Below are 17,902 nucleotides of genomic sequence, written 5' to 3' on the forward strand. Positions count from 1 at the left end.
ACGTTTTCAAGTACTAAGTGAAGGTATTTTTCCTCTCCAAATTGCATTACTCCATAAATGAATTTTTATATGATGCTAACTCTTAGGAAATAGGATCTTTACTTTCCAAAAATAATTTTTAAGAGAACCCCATATTTTTCTAAGTAATTTAACAATTCTATGCTGAATTGCTGATGCAATTGAATTGCACCTCTCTCTAATACTGATGACTAAAATAACCACTACGCATCAAATAACCCCTATGATTGTACTCATGCTTTTCTTAAATCCTTTGGCACATAAAGAATTACGTATTATAACCATTACTATCATCATTATAATTCTCCAGAATACATCAGCTCTGTCAAGGTTGAAGAAATTTCAGCCATTTTAAAATCAAGGCACACATAATCCCAAAAGCTTTCTTTAATGTCTATCAATGTCTCTCCCATTAAAAAATTAGAATACAAAACTTAATTGCACTTACTATGGGTTACCCTGCTGTAGTTATGTACTGAAGTCCTGGCAGAATCACAGGGAAATGATCCTTCTAATCAAAACAAAAAAGTTGAAGAGGTAATATACATAAAAGCTAACAATCAATAAGTTAATTAAGAGAAATTATCAGTACACAATAAGGATTATTTTTACAAAATGAACCACTTATTACCAATATCTGAAGTTTCATGTGTCCTCCTTTTTTGTGCATCTCTTTCACTATCCGCTAAAAAAACAAGCAATTTCCATTGTAAAAAACAGAGAAATTCAAAAGTAATGGTATAAAAAATTGGGTCACAGAATGTACGCTATACTATCAACCAACCATTTTCCAAAGGTCTTTTTTGACTTTCGCTGAGATCAGTCTGACTTGTATGAATCCTCAAAATGTCATCATCACTCCTTTCTTGACAAGCATCAGGAATTGTCTCTGCAACAGCAACATCTTCCTCTTCACTTCCTTCCGATGACGACTCTCCGACCAGTTTTGAGTCAGCGGGAAATGTTAACCGACGTCCGCTATCTTCACATTTCTGGAGTTGCTCTTTGGCTTTTTTTAAACTCTTCAGTCGGAAGGCTAACTTTTTTAAGTGACAGGCATCTAAATATTTTTCTGTCGAATTAAGTGCGACCCACCCCACATAAGTAAAGTACTGAAGACAAATGTTTAAATACCGCATAAACCGAGGGAAATAAAAGAACTTTCCAAGCAAAAATACTTACGAAATGGTCTGGATACAGTGAGCACACTGTACTTGTCCCATGTGGATGGGTCTGGCTCAATGCAACCTTTAATCATGGCCAGCTCGCTGCCATGAATCTTTGATGGCCAGAGAATAAAAGTTGCCTCTTCCCCTAACAACCAGTTTTTTGGAGCGACCGTAATGACCTTCCTATCATTTTCTGATAATTCCACTACAATGTATTCCTTTGTCTTTGATGCAGCAACCTCCTGTAACTTATAAATTGATCTTTTAGGGAATACCCATGTTATTTACACCAAAGCAAAAATTAGCCATGAAAAAATCATCTGGCTTAGCCGGAATTTGAGTGAATGAAAAGCAACTCAAAGGCAATGTCGACTCCAGCAGCCATCCCCATGGAAGAATTCCATTTGACTTAACCACCTACCATGTCCTGCTTTATTACTTTAGAATTATACTGACAGTAATGACTGTGTTTGGGACAAAGTCGGCTGTGTCTAATATCGGTCATTAGAGTGAGACAAAGATGGAGTGGCAAAGTTGCGATCGGGAGATCTGAGTTCGAATCCCACCAAAGCTAGATGTTTTTCATGCCAAATTTCACCTTTGGTATAAATAACTATGCACTTGAGCACGTGACTATGTACAAAGCCACTTGTTACATGCAGTGATTTAAATGTCCATGTCAACTATTGTATGTGCAAAAAAAAAAAATACTGACAATTTGAGGGTAATCATCACCTGATGAATACGTCTTACGTTGAAACCATGGTCATGTAAATGTGTGAAAGCACAAAGTCTCTTCTTTTTCATTCTTTATAATTTGAGGGTAAATTCAAAATAAATTATTATTATCTCTTTCCTTTTCCCCAGGAGGTGACATACACATAATTCAAACACAGAGTAGCACAGTGGCCATATAAGAACTTCCACACTCCAAGGATAATAACATTTCTTTGCTCTTCATAACCTTTGCTAACCAGGGGTAGTGCCCAAAAAACCACTCGTCTAGCCAGGCACTCAGAGACGAACCATGATGTCCAATGGTAACCCAGGCCAGGCAAAGAACGGTAGGCTAGAGATGAAATCGAACACATGAGACATAGGTCGTTAGAATGAGGCAAAGAGCACAAATCGCAAATTTGCACCCTTTGACTACAAAGCTGACAATTTTTTCAGACCTTTCCCATTTTGAAGGCACAAAAAGGTGATGCTATATGATCAAGCACATAAATATAGGTGACGTTGACTATGGCAGCCATCTCTCCCTTGCAGGCTAGCTCTCTGAGTTAACTGGCAACCAGGTAATTGAGCTTGCCCATTCCCAGAGTCACGGGAATGTAACCCAATATGTATTGAGAAGTACCTAATCTGATATGTTTTTTGAAGGGAAAATTTGGCTCCATTGAGTTCATCAATGCCTCTGCCAATGTAAACCAATACAGAAAGTAATCTGATAAGACTATCAAGTGAAAATCTTAGTGGAACAGGGCATACAAACAACCATGACTGTAAGTGCAAACACAACCTTTCACTCAACTTCCAATGGTAAATAAACTTCAATATTGAAATTTAATTTATAATAATGCCCACATTAGTGTAAGGACTGAAGAAAGGAAAACTAGTTTAGTATAAGGGATACTCAATCGGAATTGAAATTTAATTCATAAAGTGCTACTCCATGGATTTTCTGAAGAATCGTTTCAACTAGTGAACCACCTTGACGGTACAGAGAGGAGTGATGATTGGCCAAGTAGTTCTGCTTGGAGCAGCATAAAGGTCGGAGTTGAGCAATAGCCCGAGCCAAGGGGAGCAGACAATAGACGGAGCCGGGTGAAGCAGACCAATAGAAAAAGCCGCACAGAGCGAAGCAATGGATGGAGCCGGGCAGAGTTGACCATGGCCTTTGCCAAGCCAGAGTGCCAAGTCTCTTTCATGCCCTCAGCTCTGTAGGTCACGGATGTGAACCCCTTTGAAGCTCGACGACTGGTTATGACGCATTATCCTCTGCTGCAGTTCTACTTCCTGCTTATTACGTAAATATCCATGGAAAAAACTACCTGTAAATGCAACCAGCTATAAATATGTAATATATGTATTATATTTTTTTAATTCAATCTGGAGGGGCACTTTTTATGTTTTCAGTCCAAGCGCAGAAATTGTCGTAGGGAAAGATTGTAATTGGAGAGGTTCGCTCACAGGGAGGTTTCTTGGCATGCATTGCACAAGGATGAGCCCAGAATTGGGCCAATGACATCGAAATTGGGAGGTTTCCATGAAATTTTGCTGTATGGGGTTCATTGTGTAGAAGATTTTTACCAGGATTTTACTGTAAATCCTGTAAATTTGAAGATAATTTCTTAACTTTTACATAAGTAATACACAATGAAAAAAGACCGATCAAGCAGCATTAATGAGTGCTTATAAGGATATCAGGGGTCCTGATAAAGTTCTAGGTCAGCAAAAAGTAAGCATTTTCCCTTAACAAAGCCCAACCCTCTGCAAACAGTGGCAAATAATTTCACTACTTACCATCAAGTGAAGATTTTTCATCAGTAATAATTCTTGTGTATCATACCCAATAACAGAGCCATTCAGATCTGCCGCAATGGGAAAAAATAATTACAGACAGGTTCTGTCACAATCCTTTCTGATACAATCTCTTGATACAATTACAATAACACTCAGAAACATTATCATGTGCATTTTTCTCAGAGTGATCATTATTTTCATGTTTGTCAATATAGTACCAATTGAATAATACAGTGGAAGCCAGGTATTGTATGTACCAATGGCATTATGCGAGAAAAATGTCATTGCGAGTCTCTCTTTGTACTACTGAACGGCCTATGTTTCACATGTAAAATAATTCGGATAAAGCGAGGCCAAAAAGTACCTTCCATGGTATATGCTCGGTATTCTGACAGATTTCTCTAGAGTTATTGGAATGTTGGCTAAGGATAAGTATTTTCATTACCTATGACTAGGACTCTTATGTTTTTCGCAAGTACAAATTTGTACATAATAGTAGTTTTTACGTGATATAAGGTTTGTTTGCAGTATATATGACTTTTTCAACAATTTGGAAATATGCAGCACATGTTATTGAAAAACATTTTACAATAACATGTGCTACATAATTTCTTAAATTTCAAGCAAGCAAGCTTCATTTCTGCCAGTTCTACAATAGACTGTCAAAACACATATTAAAACATTGAATTCTCAACACTGCCGCATCATGTCATACTGAAACCTCCCCATCACATGATGCAACCATCTCTTTTACTATTAGGGATGGTTGGATCGGATACCTCGGATCTAAATATCCAAGGGTATAGGGAAGTGCACTAGTGTTTCAAATGCACCAAACACATTTTTTAAATTAGAGTTCAGAATAACATAATGTCGTAAAACCACAGTTTAAATCCTAATAGTGAATACTTGATTCGAGATGACCGTCTGAAATATGGAAAAATTCAAAGGCCGCGAAAACGGGTGTCCATGTTGAATATTGGCCGTGACGTCATAAGGCAGTAGCAGAAGGCAGCTTCTACACCGTTTAGTTCTACCACTATTATTGCATAGAAAAATTACATAATTTGAGGGTATCCGTTTTTTGCTGTCATAAAATATCTTCAGATTATATACGCGGCTGCTTCTCTTTTGAGTAAACGACTTCATAATTGCGTAATATATTAATATTCATTTACGTGTCAACTTCAAACTTAGGAAAGAGTAGTACGAATAGCACATTGAATCTTTAATAAATGCATGATGGCATTTATTTTTCGCTGGGTATATTTTGGCACAATGCCGTTTATCATGCCAAAAATTTTTTTGTAAGAACCGAGTCAAACTTATAAACCTATTTCAGACGTTTGCTGCAAGACTTATTCGTTGCGTATGTATTCACGCCGGCCGGAACGTTCGCCCTTCGCTACTAGAATCATGGGATGTTAGCCTTATTTTCGAGCTGGCTGGTTGTTGCAATGGTTCGCTGTCCAGGATGGGTTCAAGAAAAGATAATCTTGGTTGGGAGAAGGAAAATTCCAACGATTTATAAATGGTATACCAAACTTTGATGTATTTATGGTTACTGAATTTTTGAATAAGGAGGACAGGTTCAACGCTCCATAGAAATGCGAGACGTTAAGGCTAACAAGGGGAGACCGCGTACCTTACTGCATCTTTTTCAATTAGGGCGTTAGTTAGGCTGTAATTAATTAATTTTCATGCGTTACTTTTTACAAGTTATATATATAAATCCAAAATATCCACAATCTCCGAATGGGACGGTTGGGGTAGTGGTAGCGTGCACGAGTCAAAGGTTTGGTGTTACCCGAAGGATCGTGGTTCGAGTCTACATCATGGTATTATTTTTTGTTGCCTTCATTGTGATCATACGGCGTCTAGTTTATCATTAATTATAATTGCAGCAATCATTGACATGAGACAATTTTTTTATCGTCATTATGGCGTTTAGGTATTTTAGCAGTGTCATTACAAACGCCGAGATACGATGACTACAAGGGTTGGTGTGCGCTAAAATGTTAATTTTTTCTTTGCTTATACTGACCAACTTCCACATTAAAAATGAAAACCACTCTTGCAAGAGCACATACCATTAAAGGCTCGCGGCAAGCAACAATATGCGTACAGGCATAATTAATAAGAACACAAAGCGAATATAAAATGCCATATATCTCGAACACTTGTAATTCACATTACTCCAAAGGGAGTTTACTTACTCAGTACATACCTCAGTACCTTGTACTCAGTACCTACCAGTTTACCTCAGTAGCAGTGCTATAAGAACCATTCTGAAATATAATTTCAACTAACAAATAGGATGAAATAAAAGTTGATAACCCTGGACCGGGCGCGCTGGCGTATAAAATACGTCAATCTTTGAAAACCAAGGATTTCGACATTGTACGTACATTCTGGGCTATAATGGTCTCGTGTATTCTTACAATGTACTTTGACTGCCTATATTGCGAGTTTTCAAAGTTCTAATTTTTTAGATCAGCAAGATGAACCCGTCACCAGTGGAGTACAAATTACGCCGCGCGACCTGCCGTGTGCCTTTATATCTGTATCACCTATAAATGTACTAATTTCAACAAATAAAGATTAACTTTAACAAAAATCGTTTGTTATCATATATGCACATATCATGGGCAAAGTACGCATTTTTCCCGGTCGTGTAAAAAAACAGTCGCGCCATAATTCTTTAACCAAACTACTTTCAGTTTATAAATTACGTAGGTCTACGCGGAAGATGCTATATTTTGACTCAACACACTTTCTGATGTGACTGAGGTACCTATTAAGTAAATTATTATAATATAAATATCAATTTGATCTTACAATACCTTCAAATGATCTTCAAAACAGAATATCATCGATAGGTAAGAGTCAGGAGCAGCCTTGAACCATTTATTCCGTATAGCTTGTGCTTAAGGCACGGGAATGAATATCTTCTCCAGGCTTTTGTTTCGACGTCGAGATGAAATTTGGAACAAAAAATCATTTATAATTCTATTTTGAATTCATGTTTTCGGTACTAGACGACATTTTTAGGAAGCAAACTCCACCGATTCCCGGAAACTCTCGCCGCGCTAAAGAAGGCGACGGAATACAGCGATACTCCACTGGTGACTACTGCCTTGTGACGTCACATCTCAATCAAGATGGAGGCACTGTGTTTCAGCGCAACATGAAATTTTCCGACTTTCAAAACGTTTTAAAGTGCATACCCCAGATGCAGAAAATAAAAGTGACTATACTAATGTTTCTTTTTTAGGCTAAACTTTCAAATTCAGCAATAAAAAAAAATTAGTGCACTTCCCTATTGCCCTTCACCGGATACTTCGAATCCAAATTCACTGATGACATTGGATCCGGATCCAAAATTTTAAACTATTGCTTCAGCGAATGCAGCATCCTGTAAGCGAGAGTGGAAAGTGTTCTGATCCTCTCTTCACATGCACTGCTGCACTGCAATGACTGTCCTACTTACGAACCATTTTGTTTAAAATCTCTAGCAGAGGTCATGCAACAGAATTCAGCCGTGGAAAATTTTAAGGCTAAATACGACAGGCACATAGTGTGACTCTTCACAAAAGATTGAACAATCATCAGGGGAATCTCAGCATTGTAGGATAATAACCACGTCAAAAGTAACTATGTCGCAGATTTCAGTAAACCACCCACGGCATTCTATCAGCCCGTGCCTCTGATGTTTTTTTTTGTTTCTGAGATCACACTGACCATAAATCATTGTCTTTGAAGGAAAACATCAAGTTACACAAGAACAATGGAACAATCGCATGTTTCATTTCAACCCCATCTAACCAACTGGCCTTTTTCGGCCTACCTGCTTCAGTTCTCTGTTTCTGGAGGATAAACGCTAGGTGAGTGACTTTCTGGGCCCTAAGATGTCTCGATAGCTTTGGCAATTGGATGACATGCAAGAGATCTAAAAAAGAATGAGACCAAACACGATGCATATCTGACAATATTTTAGTTTTTTTCAGCTATAATTGATTGCCATTAAGTTTTCTAGTTACAACTAGACTATACTAACATTCAACATTGTCAAAACAACACAATTTCCAAAGAAACAAGTGTATAATTAGCCCCCTCAAACAAGTGGAGACGGACTGGAAACGCCAACTGCATACATCACGTAGCTTGCCCGGCTTCGCTTTGAAGGCAATGACGTCACAAAATAGCAAGATCTGACATGTTCGTCCTTGACTCCCTATTTGCTTGAAAGATGGAGGGATCTTGCTCCTTCCCCTCCACCTCTCCTCTACGCGCTTCTGCTACCCACCCCTTCCTCTCGAGATTGCTGAGAGGTCGTCTCGTTCTGTTCACACACGTCGTCGCACATTAAGTACATGTTGTTCAAAACATTGTCAATTATGTAGCAGATTACGCAGTTTCAATTTAATTCAATGATACATAGATAAATATGTATTGTGTGAGGAAAATTTGAATACTATTAAATAACTTGAAAGCTTATGAAAATGATTTTCAATCAGTTAAAATATTAAAATGTGCATGAAAATGTAAATAGCATTCCTTAGATCGCATGTACCCAGAAGATACTTGAATAATTACTTCATTTTATGGCAGGCAATCAAAAATGTATTAGCATCTGAAAACATCCAAAGATCTGACACCTGAAATCAAGCATTTGATCTGGATCAAAAAAAAAACCTGGATCAGTCCATCCCTAATTACTATACCACCAATAATGGGTTATTTATGGTCTCCACCAAATTCACAAAGACAAAAAGTGGTCTAACAAATGACTGGGCTCACAGTTGGCACTTTGATGTGGATAAACTCAGGGTGTAACTCTGCTGCTAAGTCTGCTATTGGAGCTCTGATTGTACACTCCCCTTAATTGCATCCAAACAAGGTGGCATGTTTTAAAATAAATGTATGCATGGTAAATCTGTCTGCCGCTATATATCAAATAAACATATTTCTAGTTCATTTTAATTTGCTATTTCAGAGAGCCCATTGTTATTCAAACTTGATTTTTCATGATGGCTTTTCTGCGTTACAATTTCCGCAGTTTCCTTTCTGATATTCCACCATTTTTCCAGCTATTTACGTCAGGCCAATTTCTTGGTATTTTGGTGGTCAAGAGGTTAGCCCGCGGGTTTCAAGAGAAAGTCATATCGCAAAGCGAGAGTTTCTGTTACTGAAACATCAAAAATCGCTAACATATTAACTAGCCTTGACAAGTATGCTAGCGATGATTTTTGTGTGTTTGAAATGAAAACATTAAATTATCATTTGCACATGCTGCGATACTAGAATTGACTGAATTGAGGTTTTCTGCCAGAAATACCAAACCATAGCTCTACCGAAACGCTCAAGAAAAATTCCCAAGGAGGAGCACCATTCACACACAGGGGTGCTGTTTTGGTCGTAGTGTTGGGGGTAAGGATCATTACTTACCGTAGCTCCAAGGTGGAGTGGAATAACATACAGTGATAATGCATCTGAGGTCTGATATTCGAAGACAAGTTGCATTTAGATATTCAACAGTTATTTTAAACATTGAGTGTTTAACTGATGAAAAAACTAACATTAGAGCATAAACTAACCTTAAAAATACATCGTTTCAGTTTCCCCCTCACCACGTAACTGGAAAAGACTGTACTTGCCCTACCCTTCCTTCAGCACAACACACTGTTGACTCATACGCAAGTCTGGCACATTCTGCAGTCGTCACTACCCATTACTGCAATCAACTTTAAATACATTCTTGAATATTGTACTTAGCTTTAAGTTTGCATTGCACAATATTTTTAACTTTGTACATGAAGGAATTATTGTACTGTCTAAATGGATTTGGATTAGTGAGACTCACTGAAATTCATATTGTACGAGTAAAAGGTTTCATTTTAAAAATTTTTTTACCATCTATATCAGACACTGCATTTTTATATGTACTAACTATTATGCCAATTTTATGGTATTTTTCACACCACATTGTAAAGTTTTTATTTACCCCTATCTACGAGCTCTACTTAAGACTTGAGATATTGGAGGCAATATTAATACTCAAATTAACATTCAATAACTGCAAAACAAGGATGAAGAAAGGCAGTAGAAAAGGAAAGATATGGGTTCGATTTCTCACCTGATGTGGAAGATGAGCAGGTTCACTGGAAACATTCCCTTGGGATTCATACTGGCCATTTCCTCCACTCATGTCCCATGATTCCACATGATCAACTTCCTCTTTGATACAGCCCTGTAAGTTGGGAAAGAACAACCATTTAAAACAGGCTCAATTCCACTACTCCAACATCAAACTGAAATGTGTTCCTTCATCAAATTTTATTATTATCAAATGTGATTGATTAAAAATTAAATAAACTAATATCTTTTTTATTTTCCGCACCGTCACCAACTATTCGGGTTACCCTCTCTCAGAAAAATCAAAAGGCAAAAGCTATTCAATGAGAATACATATCAACTGTTTTAACCTATTCGCAGTTAAGCTGATGACATGACGCACTTCTTCATGGCAACCATGTTTTCGGCTTCACATGGTTTATTGTTGGTTACACTCAAGATAGTGATTCTTTATGGAGGCAGTTCCACTAAACAAGTAAATACACGAGAACTCCAATGGCATCACCATGAAAATTGGGCAACAGCTTTCATGTTTTGTTTATAATTTTATAGAATCGCTGGTTAAGGAAATTTTTTTATGGTAGTCACTCTTTCTTTACAAAATAACAGACATGAGCACCAGTTCATATGAATAATACAGCCATGTTTACAAGTTTCTATCATGTATATAACATTTTTTCCCATTGCAGTCATACAGGATAGGGTATGAACTCCTTCAAACATAGATAATGCGTTTATCACGAACGATCAACATTCTTACAAACTTTAAATCATAATTAACAAGTAAATATGAAGAATGTGTTCAAAATTTATGAATTATTTTTGACTCATTGAAACTAAAATTGCAAGCTAAGGGGTCACAGAAAAATCAGAGAAAAGATTTTAGTTGTCCTTGAATTTTCTTTTATCAAGGTTCAACTGTATATAAAAATTTGTAATAAGTAATTTTGAAATGAGTGCTCCCCAATAATGATGGAATAATAATGAGGGTAGTTAATGAATTAATCAATTGTTAATTTAAATTAAAAGAAATAAGCAAAAGGGTTGTCAAGGGTCAAGAGTTCAAGGGTCAATAAGTCAAAGAGAAAACAACGACATGTATAATTTAAGATTAATCGTATCATTATTTACCTTAATGCTGAGTTTAACAGTTATTTATGGATCAAAAGAAAAATTAATTCCATTAGATCAGCATGAACTTGATTTCTTACCTCAAGAGGAAGGCAAGCAGCATCACCTGAAACTCTCCCGGTGGTTTCGTATTGCCCCTCTCCTCTGCAAGTGTCTGCATCGTCAAAGGATTCCTCTTTGATATCAACCTGGAAGTTAGGCACAAACAAACAATTAATTCAGTTGCTCCTCCAAGAGATTACTATTGCTGCCTGGGGGTGTATGAACTCCTTAAAACATTGATAGATGCATTTACCATGAACGATCAACATCTTCACAAAATTTATACCGCAATTCACATGCAAATATGAAGTACAGTAGACTCTCGTTAATACGAACAACGTTATTATGAAGCAAATCGTTGGTCCCGTCGAAAAAACCTATCTAAGCTATAGGAAAAGAAACGTTATTACGAAAATTCCGTTTTTACGAAATTACGAACCTCAGTCCCAGTCCTGGCGGTTACAAAATGAACTTTATTACGAAGTTCCACGCATAAGCTATGGCATTTAGATGGATATTCAGCACGCTAAGTTTTAATAATCACGCCACGTTTAAGTTGTCCTCGTGTACTGTGACCAAAGCGTCATTTATGGTTATTTCTTCACCATTCGAGCAACGTCATATAACAAGCTTAATTCCTGGGGAATCATGGTGACAGACTCATTACAGCTCGTAAATTTGATGTACAGTTAGTTCTCTTCCTATGCACATTCGATTTGCGAACTTTCAGAGATGACAGGATTAAAATATTTCGAATTTGGCGCCTTTTGCTTTAGCCGTTGCTACGCCGTGCGGCGTAGAGGAAATCATACTCTGGGCATAATCTGAACCAAGTATCATTCATTCCGGAGTGAAGTTAGGAACTGTTCAGCGTTTCGCCCGTTGTTCCTTGCTGCGGAGAGCAATTTTTTTCCGCTCCAGCTGCGTTCCTGTTAACTAGCCTATTTAATGAATCAAAAGTAAAGATTAAAGATAAGTATAAAAATCAAAAGCAACTCTCACCGGATTTCTTATATCCAGAGGTTGGCAAACAACTTTAAATTCACTTTTGTGACTGGTTTCATCTTGTCCACCGGTTTCGCCTTGCCAACTGGTTTCACCTAGCACATTTGATCCCCCTGGCTCCACTACTTCCAAAGCCTCATCATCATCAGAATCAATTACAATTACTTCTTGATTAGCTCTATTCTGGAAAAGAGATAAGCATTATTATATTTTTTTCCAAAATACCTGTGGTAAAATGTAAAGGGAGGGACTATATTCCTATGCATTAAAAAAAATGTTTCCCCAAAACTGAAGCCTCCAAATTAAGGGGGGGGGGACTATATTCGGAGAAATATGGTAGTTCATTGCAGAGTGCAATAAAATATTACTATAACTTGCATAAAACTATGAGAGTAGATCAATGACAACCCAATGTGCCATTTTCGAGGGTTTTTTCTGGAAATAACAAAACTGAATAACATTGGTAAGCACCACCAGATCTCATTGTTGGATATACAAAGTTCTTACAAGATTCACGAATTAAATTGACTGACTTATTTCTGATTAGAATCATAACTACATCTCCCTTTTTATTTCTCTCATTTTGATTATTAGGTGTATATGAAATTTCAAAATAGTAACAGTCAATAAAATGCAAAACTCTAAAAAAAATTTCAGTTCCTCTTAAAATGCGTTTATATCAAAACAAAAAAATTCAGCAACTTGTAAACTTAATTTCAATCAAATAAAGGACAAAGTAGGGTGCCAAATTTAAATCAAACAAAAATTCTTTACATTAATCAGCAACTTAATCAATTTTGCCAGCTTAATTACAGTAAAAAAAAAAGAAAATTGTACACTCCAAAATGGCAAATTCACCATATCTTTCCGTGCTGGAAAACACAAGCCCTCAGCTAGTTGTTTTTTTTTGCTTCAAACGCAATGAACAAGTTTCTTTGACACCATGCTTAGTATTTCCTTCCTTCTTCCAGATTTTCCCGACTCATTTTCAAAATCCCCTGATTTTACCCCAAATTCCCTGCCCAGTATTAACCTCAATTTCTGCAGTAGCTCCACTTCACTCACCTTCGCACAAAACTCTTCATAAATTTTTCGAAGTTGATCAGAAGATTTTACACACATATCCTTAAACTCCTTGAAATCCATTAGTTTCTTCAAGCACAAGTAGCACCCTCGATAAGGGAGGCCATCCCCTTCAAAAACCTGTCATAACGTATCAAAGACAAAAAATGGTAGAGCTTAACACAGTTAAATAATTCCCCAGACAATAAAAGAGATCATGGAAATATGCACTAAGGATCAAAATAAATATGTATATTCTTTTATAAAAATAAAAAAAATCATATATGCATAAATAAAAAGTCCTAATATTACTTAGTTTAAGACTACTATTGGCAGCTAAGCAAGTAAAGATGTATCTCAGAACATAATGAATGGTGTGGGGAGAAATGGGGTCACTAAATAAGGTTATTGATTCCAATAACCTTAGTCTAAGATTCCAATAACCTTAATCCAAGATTGGTTCCAATAATCGATTTGAAATTTGAATATGTTTTAAACAATATCATATTGTTTATGTTCCTTAAAACAATCCACTAATAATCTTTTTCAAATTGATGCCTTCCAAATGAAACATTGCTTGCTTTTATAACTTCCTTATTTCCAGAAATACACATAGCATTTAATTAGAAGACTCTTTCGTAAAATTGTAGTATCTAGTAAACCATTGCATGCATTACAAAAAGACTTTGTGCATTTGTTTCCTAATCAAATGAAGATGATTTACCAAAATTTGGTCGAAATTGGTGATCCAAGGGGCAAGCACCGGTCGAATATGAGAGGAATGACACATGTACATGACTTCATTCACTCAAGGAAAGCGTATTGTTTTCTAAGCTCTGTGAACTGTAAGTATTTTAATATTTATTAATAGCTTCATTCATGCACAGAAGAGCACACTGTTTTCCATTTATGATGCAGTGCAAGTCTTTTATACTTGCATATTGTTTCATTATAAAAAAGTGATGTAGAAAAATATAGGTAAATTGGCAGCCCAGTCAAGGTCACTGGAGGTATCTTGGGTAATACGCAAGTAATTAAGAGGGTGAATAAAGAGCATGGATGGAGCATGAGAATGCCTATCATTGCAATGGCATCACCTTATCCCTCTCAGGAACGAAACTATTGAATTTTTCTGGTTTTGACTTCGGTTTCATTTCACTTGCCATCCCTGGTGATAAAATGATCGCACAAGATGAGGAAATAACTTTCGTCGCTCATCACATGAGAAGTTGGCTAGTTAACTTGAGACTGATCTGAAATTTGTTTTGGATTCAGGAGCAACTTAGCACCTAGTACGAGAGAGGCTGCACCCACTCATGAAAAATACTCAAAATTTATTACATCTCGAACACTTTCAAATTGTACGTGTGATTAACTACATATTTGCATAGAAGCGAGGTAAATTACATGTGTTGACAAGTCAGGATTTCACGGTCAATTTCATAGCATAAGTGGTAAGAGACCATTCTCTAAATAAATATTCTCTCAGTGATACATGATAAAACAGCGTTCAAAATGGAATGTAGTCTGTTAGAATATTTGTATGTGGGTAATTTCCTTCAGTGCACAGAAGAAAATTGTGTGATGTCAAACACTAACGTCACAAAAGGCTGGGCCATATTTATCGAAAGGCTCCTGAAATGATAAACCTACCATACAGTGAGAAAGCATTCTGAGAAGAAAGCAGTCCGTGTACGAAGTGAATAGCAACTAGACTAACATTTGAGCTGCTTTGACATCCAAGATCTCCTAGATTTGGTGAACTACTACAGTGATATATAAGAGGATATAAAATTCCACCAAATGCTAATGGAGAGATACCAGACAGTTGCAGATGACTTTTCTCATTTTTGTGTAGTACTTGGTTCTTATAAAATTCAAATAGAAAGCTTTTCATAATGAACTTTAAAAGGCTGCTAGACACTGAATTAAGAAAATTTGCAACCAAAATAAGATGTGACAATGGAGGTGAGTATTTTTCGAATGAACTGAAACATTTTTGAAAACAAAATGGAATTAGGTTACTTTACACTCCACCTACTTTCTTCAAATGAATGGTGCTAGTTGAACTTTTCACTCCAAGACGAAGTTAGAACCCTTCTAGCAGAAATATAACTTTTGAAAACACTATGGGAAGAAGCAATAATGCATGCTGCATATAATCTCAACTGGTCCCAAACTAGTGCACTTAATGGACAAATTCCAGTAAAAATTTACCTTGGAAAACTAGATATTGAAAAACAGAATTTTTGGTCCAAGGCATGGGCATGAAAGCTACCCAAATGTAAAAATTAGAAACTTGAGCCAGAGAAGTCAGAATGGTTGGGTATCATCCATGCAATATATTCTTAAAAGGTGAAGATTAGGAAAGCAAGACTTAACATGCAAGGATGATTGGGTTGACAAAAATCAAGAAAAGAGGGAGCCAGTAGATACTGAAGTCGAAGATAAGGAATAGAAAAACCTGTCTCGAAAGGAAGAAAAAAGACAAGTTCATAAGCCCAAGAGATTTGAAGAACTTTACACCATTACCTGCCTATACGCACATGATCCCAAGAGTTAAAATGAAGCAGTTAAAATGGGACAAGAAAAACGTGATTGTTGAGTAAATGGGTTCACTTGTGTGTGATGGTTACATTATTGATGCTGTTTTGCATTTACGTGAGTTGTGTTTTTCTTTTGTTTCATTGATTGCATTGTTGTCCTGTTTAAGGTCAAGAGAGAGACTTATTAAAAAAGGAAAAGAATAACCTACCACTGATGCCATTAATTTTAAGTTGTACACACATGAAAAATACAACACTTAAGGCCTGTTTACATGATACATTAATACATATGAGTTAATGTCTGTTTGCATGAATGGAGCAGAATGGAACATGTACGAATGCATGAACCAAATTGGAACAGGTTCTACTTTCTGTGTATGCATTCACACAAGTTGGGTGGCCACACGGTGTATTTTGGCATTCATACATTTAGTCATTAACCTGTACGTGTTAATGTACCGTGTAAACAGGCCTTTAGACACCAGCTGTGATGCCAGATGGAAGTACCAGCCCACTTGCTTGCAGATAATCAAAGTGCCGTTTAGCCAAATTATAAGAATAGCAAACACTCCAAACATACAGACATTAAAGCACATTTTATAAAAGATCCTGCTTTAGAACAATGTTGATGACAACTGAGAACAATGTTGATAACATTTTTTTAAACCTTTATTACATAAATTCAGTATTTTAAGATATGGTTTACATTTATTTTGGAAATAACTAATAATGTATTGAGTTCCTAATTTCAGTTTAACGGGATGATAAAAAAAATGCTTATTTAATTGGAAGGGTTTTTGATCATTTCATCGTTTGTCGAAGTGAACTTTGGTTATGAGTCTGATCACTATTTCAAGCCAACGTATCTCAAGTATTTTCAATATTGTACTTTTTGATGACTTGAAAATGAGCGGGGGCATTGAGTACGTATTCGATTTGAATGCTTGAGTTATTCATTTAATCAACGTGTGGAGAGTGGATGTAGCCAAGTCTGTAATTTCGTTTTGACAGTCTGCTTCATGATCATTACTAAACATGTCGTGCTGAATCACTCGTGAGTTTTCATACCTGATAAGTTTGTAGGGAGAGGTAAACAAGGGCGCAGAATGCGCCCGACAACTGGAGTACACATACTACAAAGTTCATTCCTTTTGCACTTACATTATAAAATTCGTATGGGATGACATGGCCGGAAATATTAAGGTTTTGAGAAGAGTAAACGACAAACCCAACCCTGAGATAATCTTAGCTGCAAATAGAGATTACTGGGGAGGCTTCTGAGACATTTGAGCTCGATTGCTGTAGATAATTGTGGAACAGGAAAAGAAACGAAGGGAGAGTGTGAGACAGAAGAAGGAAGTGGGATACAAGACTTCTGCTGAAATAAAGAGGAAGGCAATTACACGTGGAGAGTGGCGAGAAGCCGCAAATCGACCGACATTTTCCAGACCGAAAGAGATGATGGGGTTTGTAGAAGTACGAAGTTATCACCAGACTCTACTGATAATATATTATTGGCAGTGGTGCGCGATGAAAAGCGATATCAAGATACAAAAATTACTCACTTCAAGATTAAGCAGATCCTCAATCAGGCTCCCAAATTCCACTCCACTCTTTCCTTTTGCAACGAAAATGTTGAGAGAATCTCCACGATAGTTCATGCATAATCTACACATCATATCCTCGAAGATCATACCACTCATTTCTTCGTTACTAGGTGTAACCTTCGAACTCGTGCTCATCATGATGGAATGATACTTTCATGAACCAAAACCTTAAACACCAACTTTGATCATCTGCCCCACGATCCCACTGAGTTTAAAAGGCGTAGTTAAATAATTACGAAGTTGCATGAATTACCAAAATAAAATTCATACTTGCTAACATTTAGCAAAAAAGAACACGCAACACAGGCAACAAAAGCGTCACTCATATGTTTCACTGTCACTTCGGGCGTAGTCCGTCGATTCAACGCATTGTGGTATTGTCGCTGCAGCACATGGAGGGAAAGCACTGAATTTCAATTTCTTCAACGCTTATATTACAGTAGAAAATGATGAAATGAAATGCTAAAATGAGTCTTACATGGTAATGCAACTCATTTCCTTCATTTAACACTGCAAAATTTCAATCAATCAAATGAATACCTTATATTTTGATGAGCTAAAGCTTAATATTAATGGAGTTTTCATCTACACTTTTTATGAGTTGGCTTATATGTTGTCAAGTATATCAGGTCTAGTGATCAACCATTATTTATTTCACCAA

General features: G+C 36.6%; 1 protein-coding gene across 6 annotated transcripts in view; it reads right to left on the bottom strand.

The window, feature by feature from the left end:
- The window catches only part of LOC124168956 (zinc finger protein 1 homolog), a 32,386-nt gene extending 14,801 nt beyond the window's left edge, over nucleotides 1-17,585 (bottom strand). For 2 of the 6 annotated variants that reach the window (XM_046547375.1, XM_046547373.1), the window contains exons 1-9: nucleotides 17,200-17,581; nucleotides 13,092-13,229; nucleotides 12,024-12,209; nucleotides 11,060-11,167; nucleotides 9,850-9,963; nucleotides 1,201-1,435; nucleotides 803-1,090; nucleotides 650-703; nucleotides 467-529 (exon numbers count right to left, since the gene is read on the bottom strand). In XM_046547375.1, coding sequence (XP_046403331.1) covers nucleotides 467-529; nucleotides 650-703; nucleotides 803-1,090; nucleotides 1,201-1,435; nucleotides 9,850-9,963; nucleotides 11,060-11,167; nucleotides 12,024-12,209; nucleotides 13,092-13,229; nucleotides 17,200-17,379 — 1,366 coding nt within the window. In that variant the 5' untranslated portion in view covers nucleotides 17,380-17,581. Of the gene's footprint in view, nucleotides 1-466; nucleotides 530-649; nucleotides 704-802; nucleotides 1,091-1,200; nucleotides 1,436-9,849; nucleotides 9,964-11,059; nucleotides 11,168-12,023; nucleotides 12,210-13,091; nucleotides 13,230-15,620; nucleotides 15,717-17,199 lie in introns of those variants that run through there. The other 4 variants (XR_006867015.1, XM_046547374.1, XM_046547377.1 and 1 more) reach the window with 4 other exon arrangements.
- Nucleotides 17,586-17,902: the final 317 nt, after the last annotated feature.

The sequence above is a fragment of the Ischnura elegans genome, chromosome 12 (assembly GCF_921293095.1).
Source record: "Ischnura elegans chromosome 12, ioIscEleg1.1, whole genome shotgun sequence".
Lineage (NCBI taxonomy): Eukaryota > Metazoa > Arthropoda > Insecta > Odonata > Coenagrionidae > Ischnura > Ischnura elegans.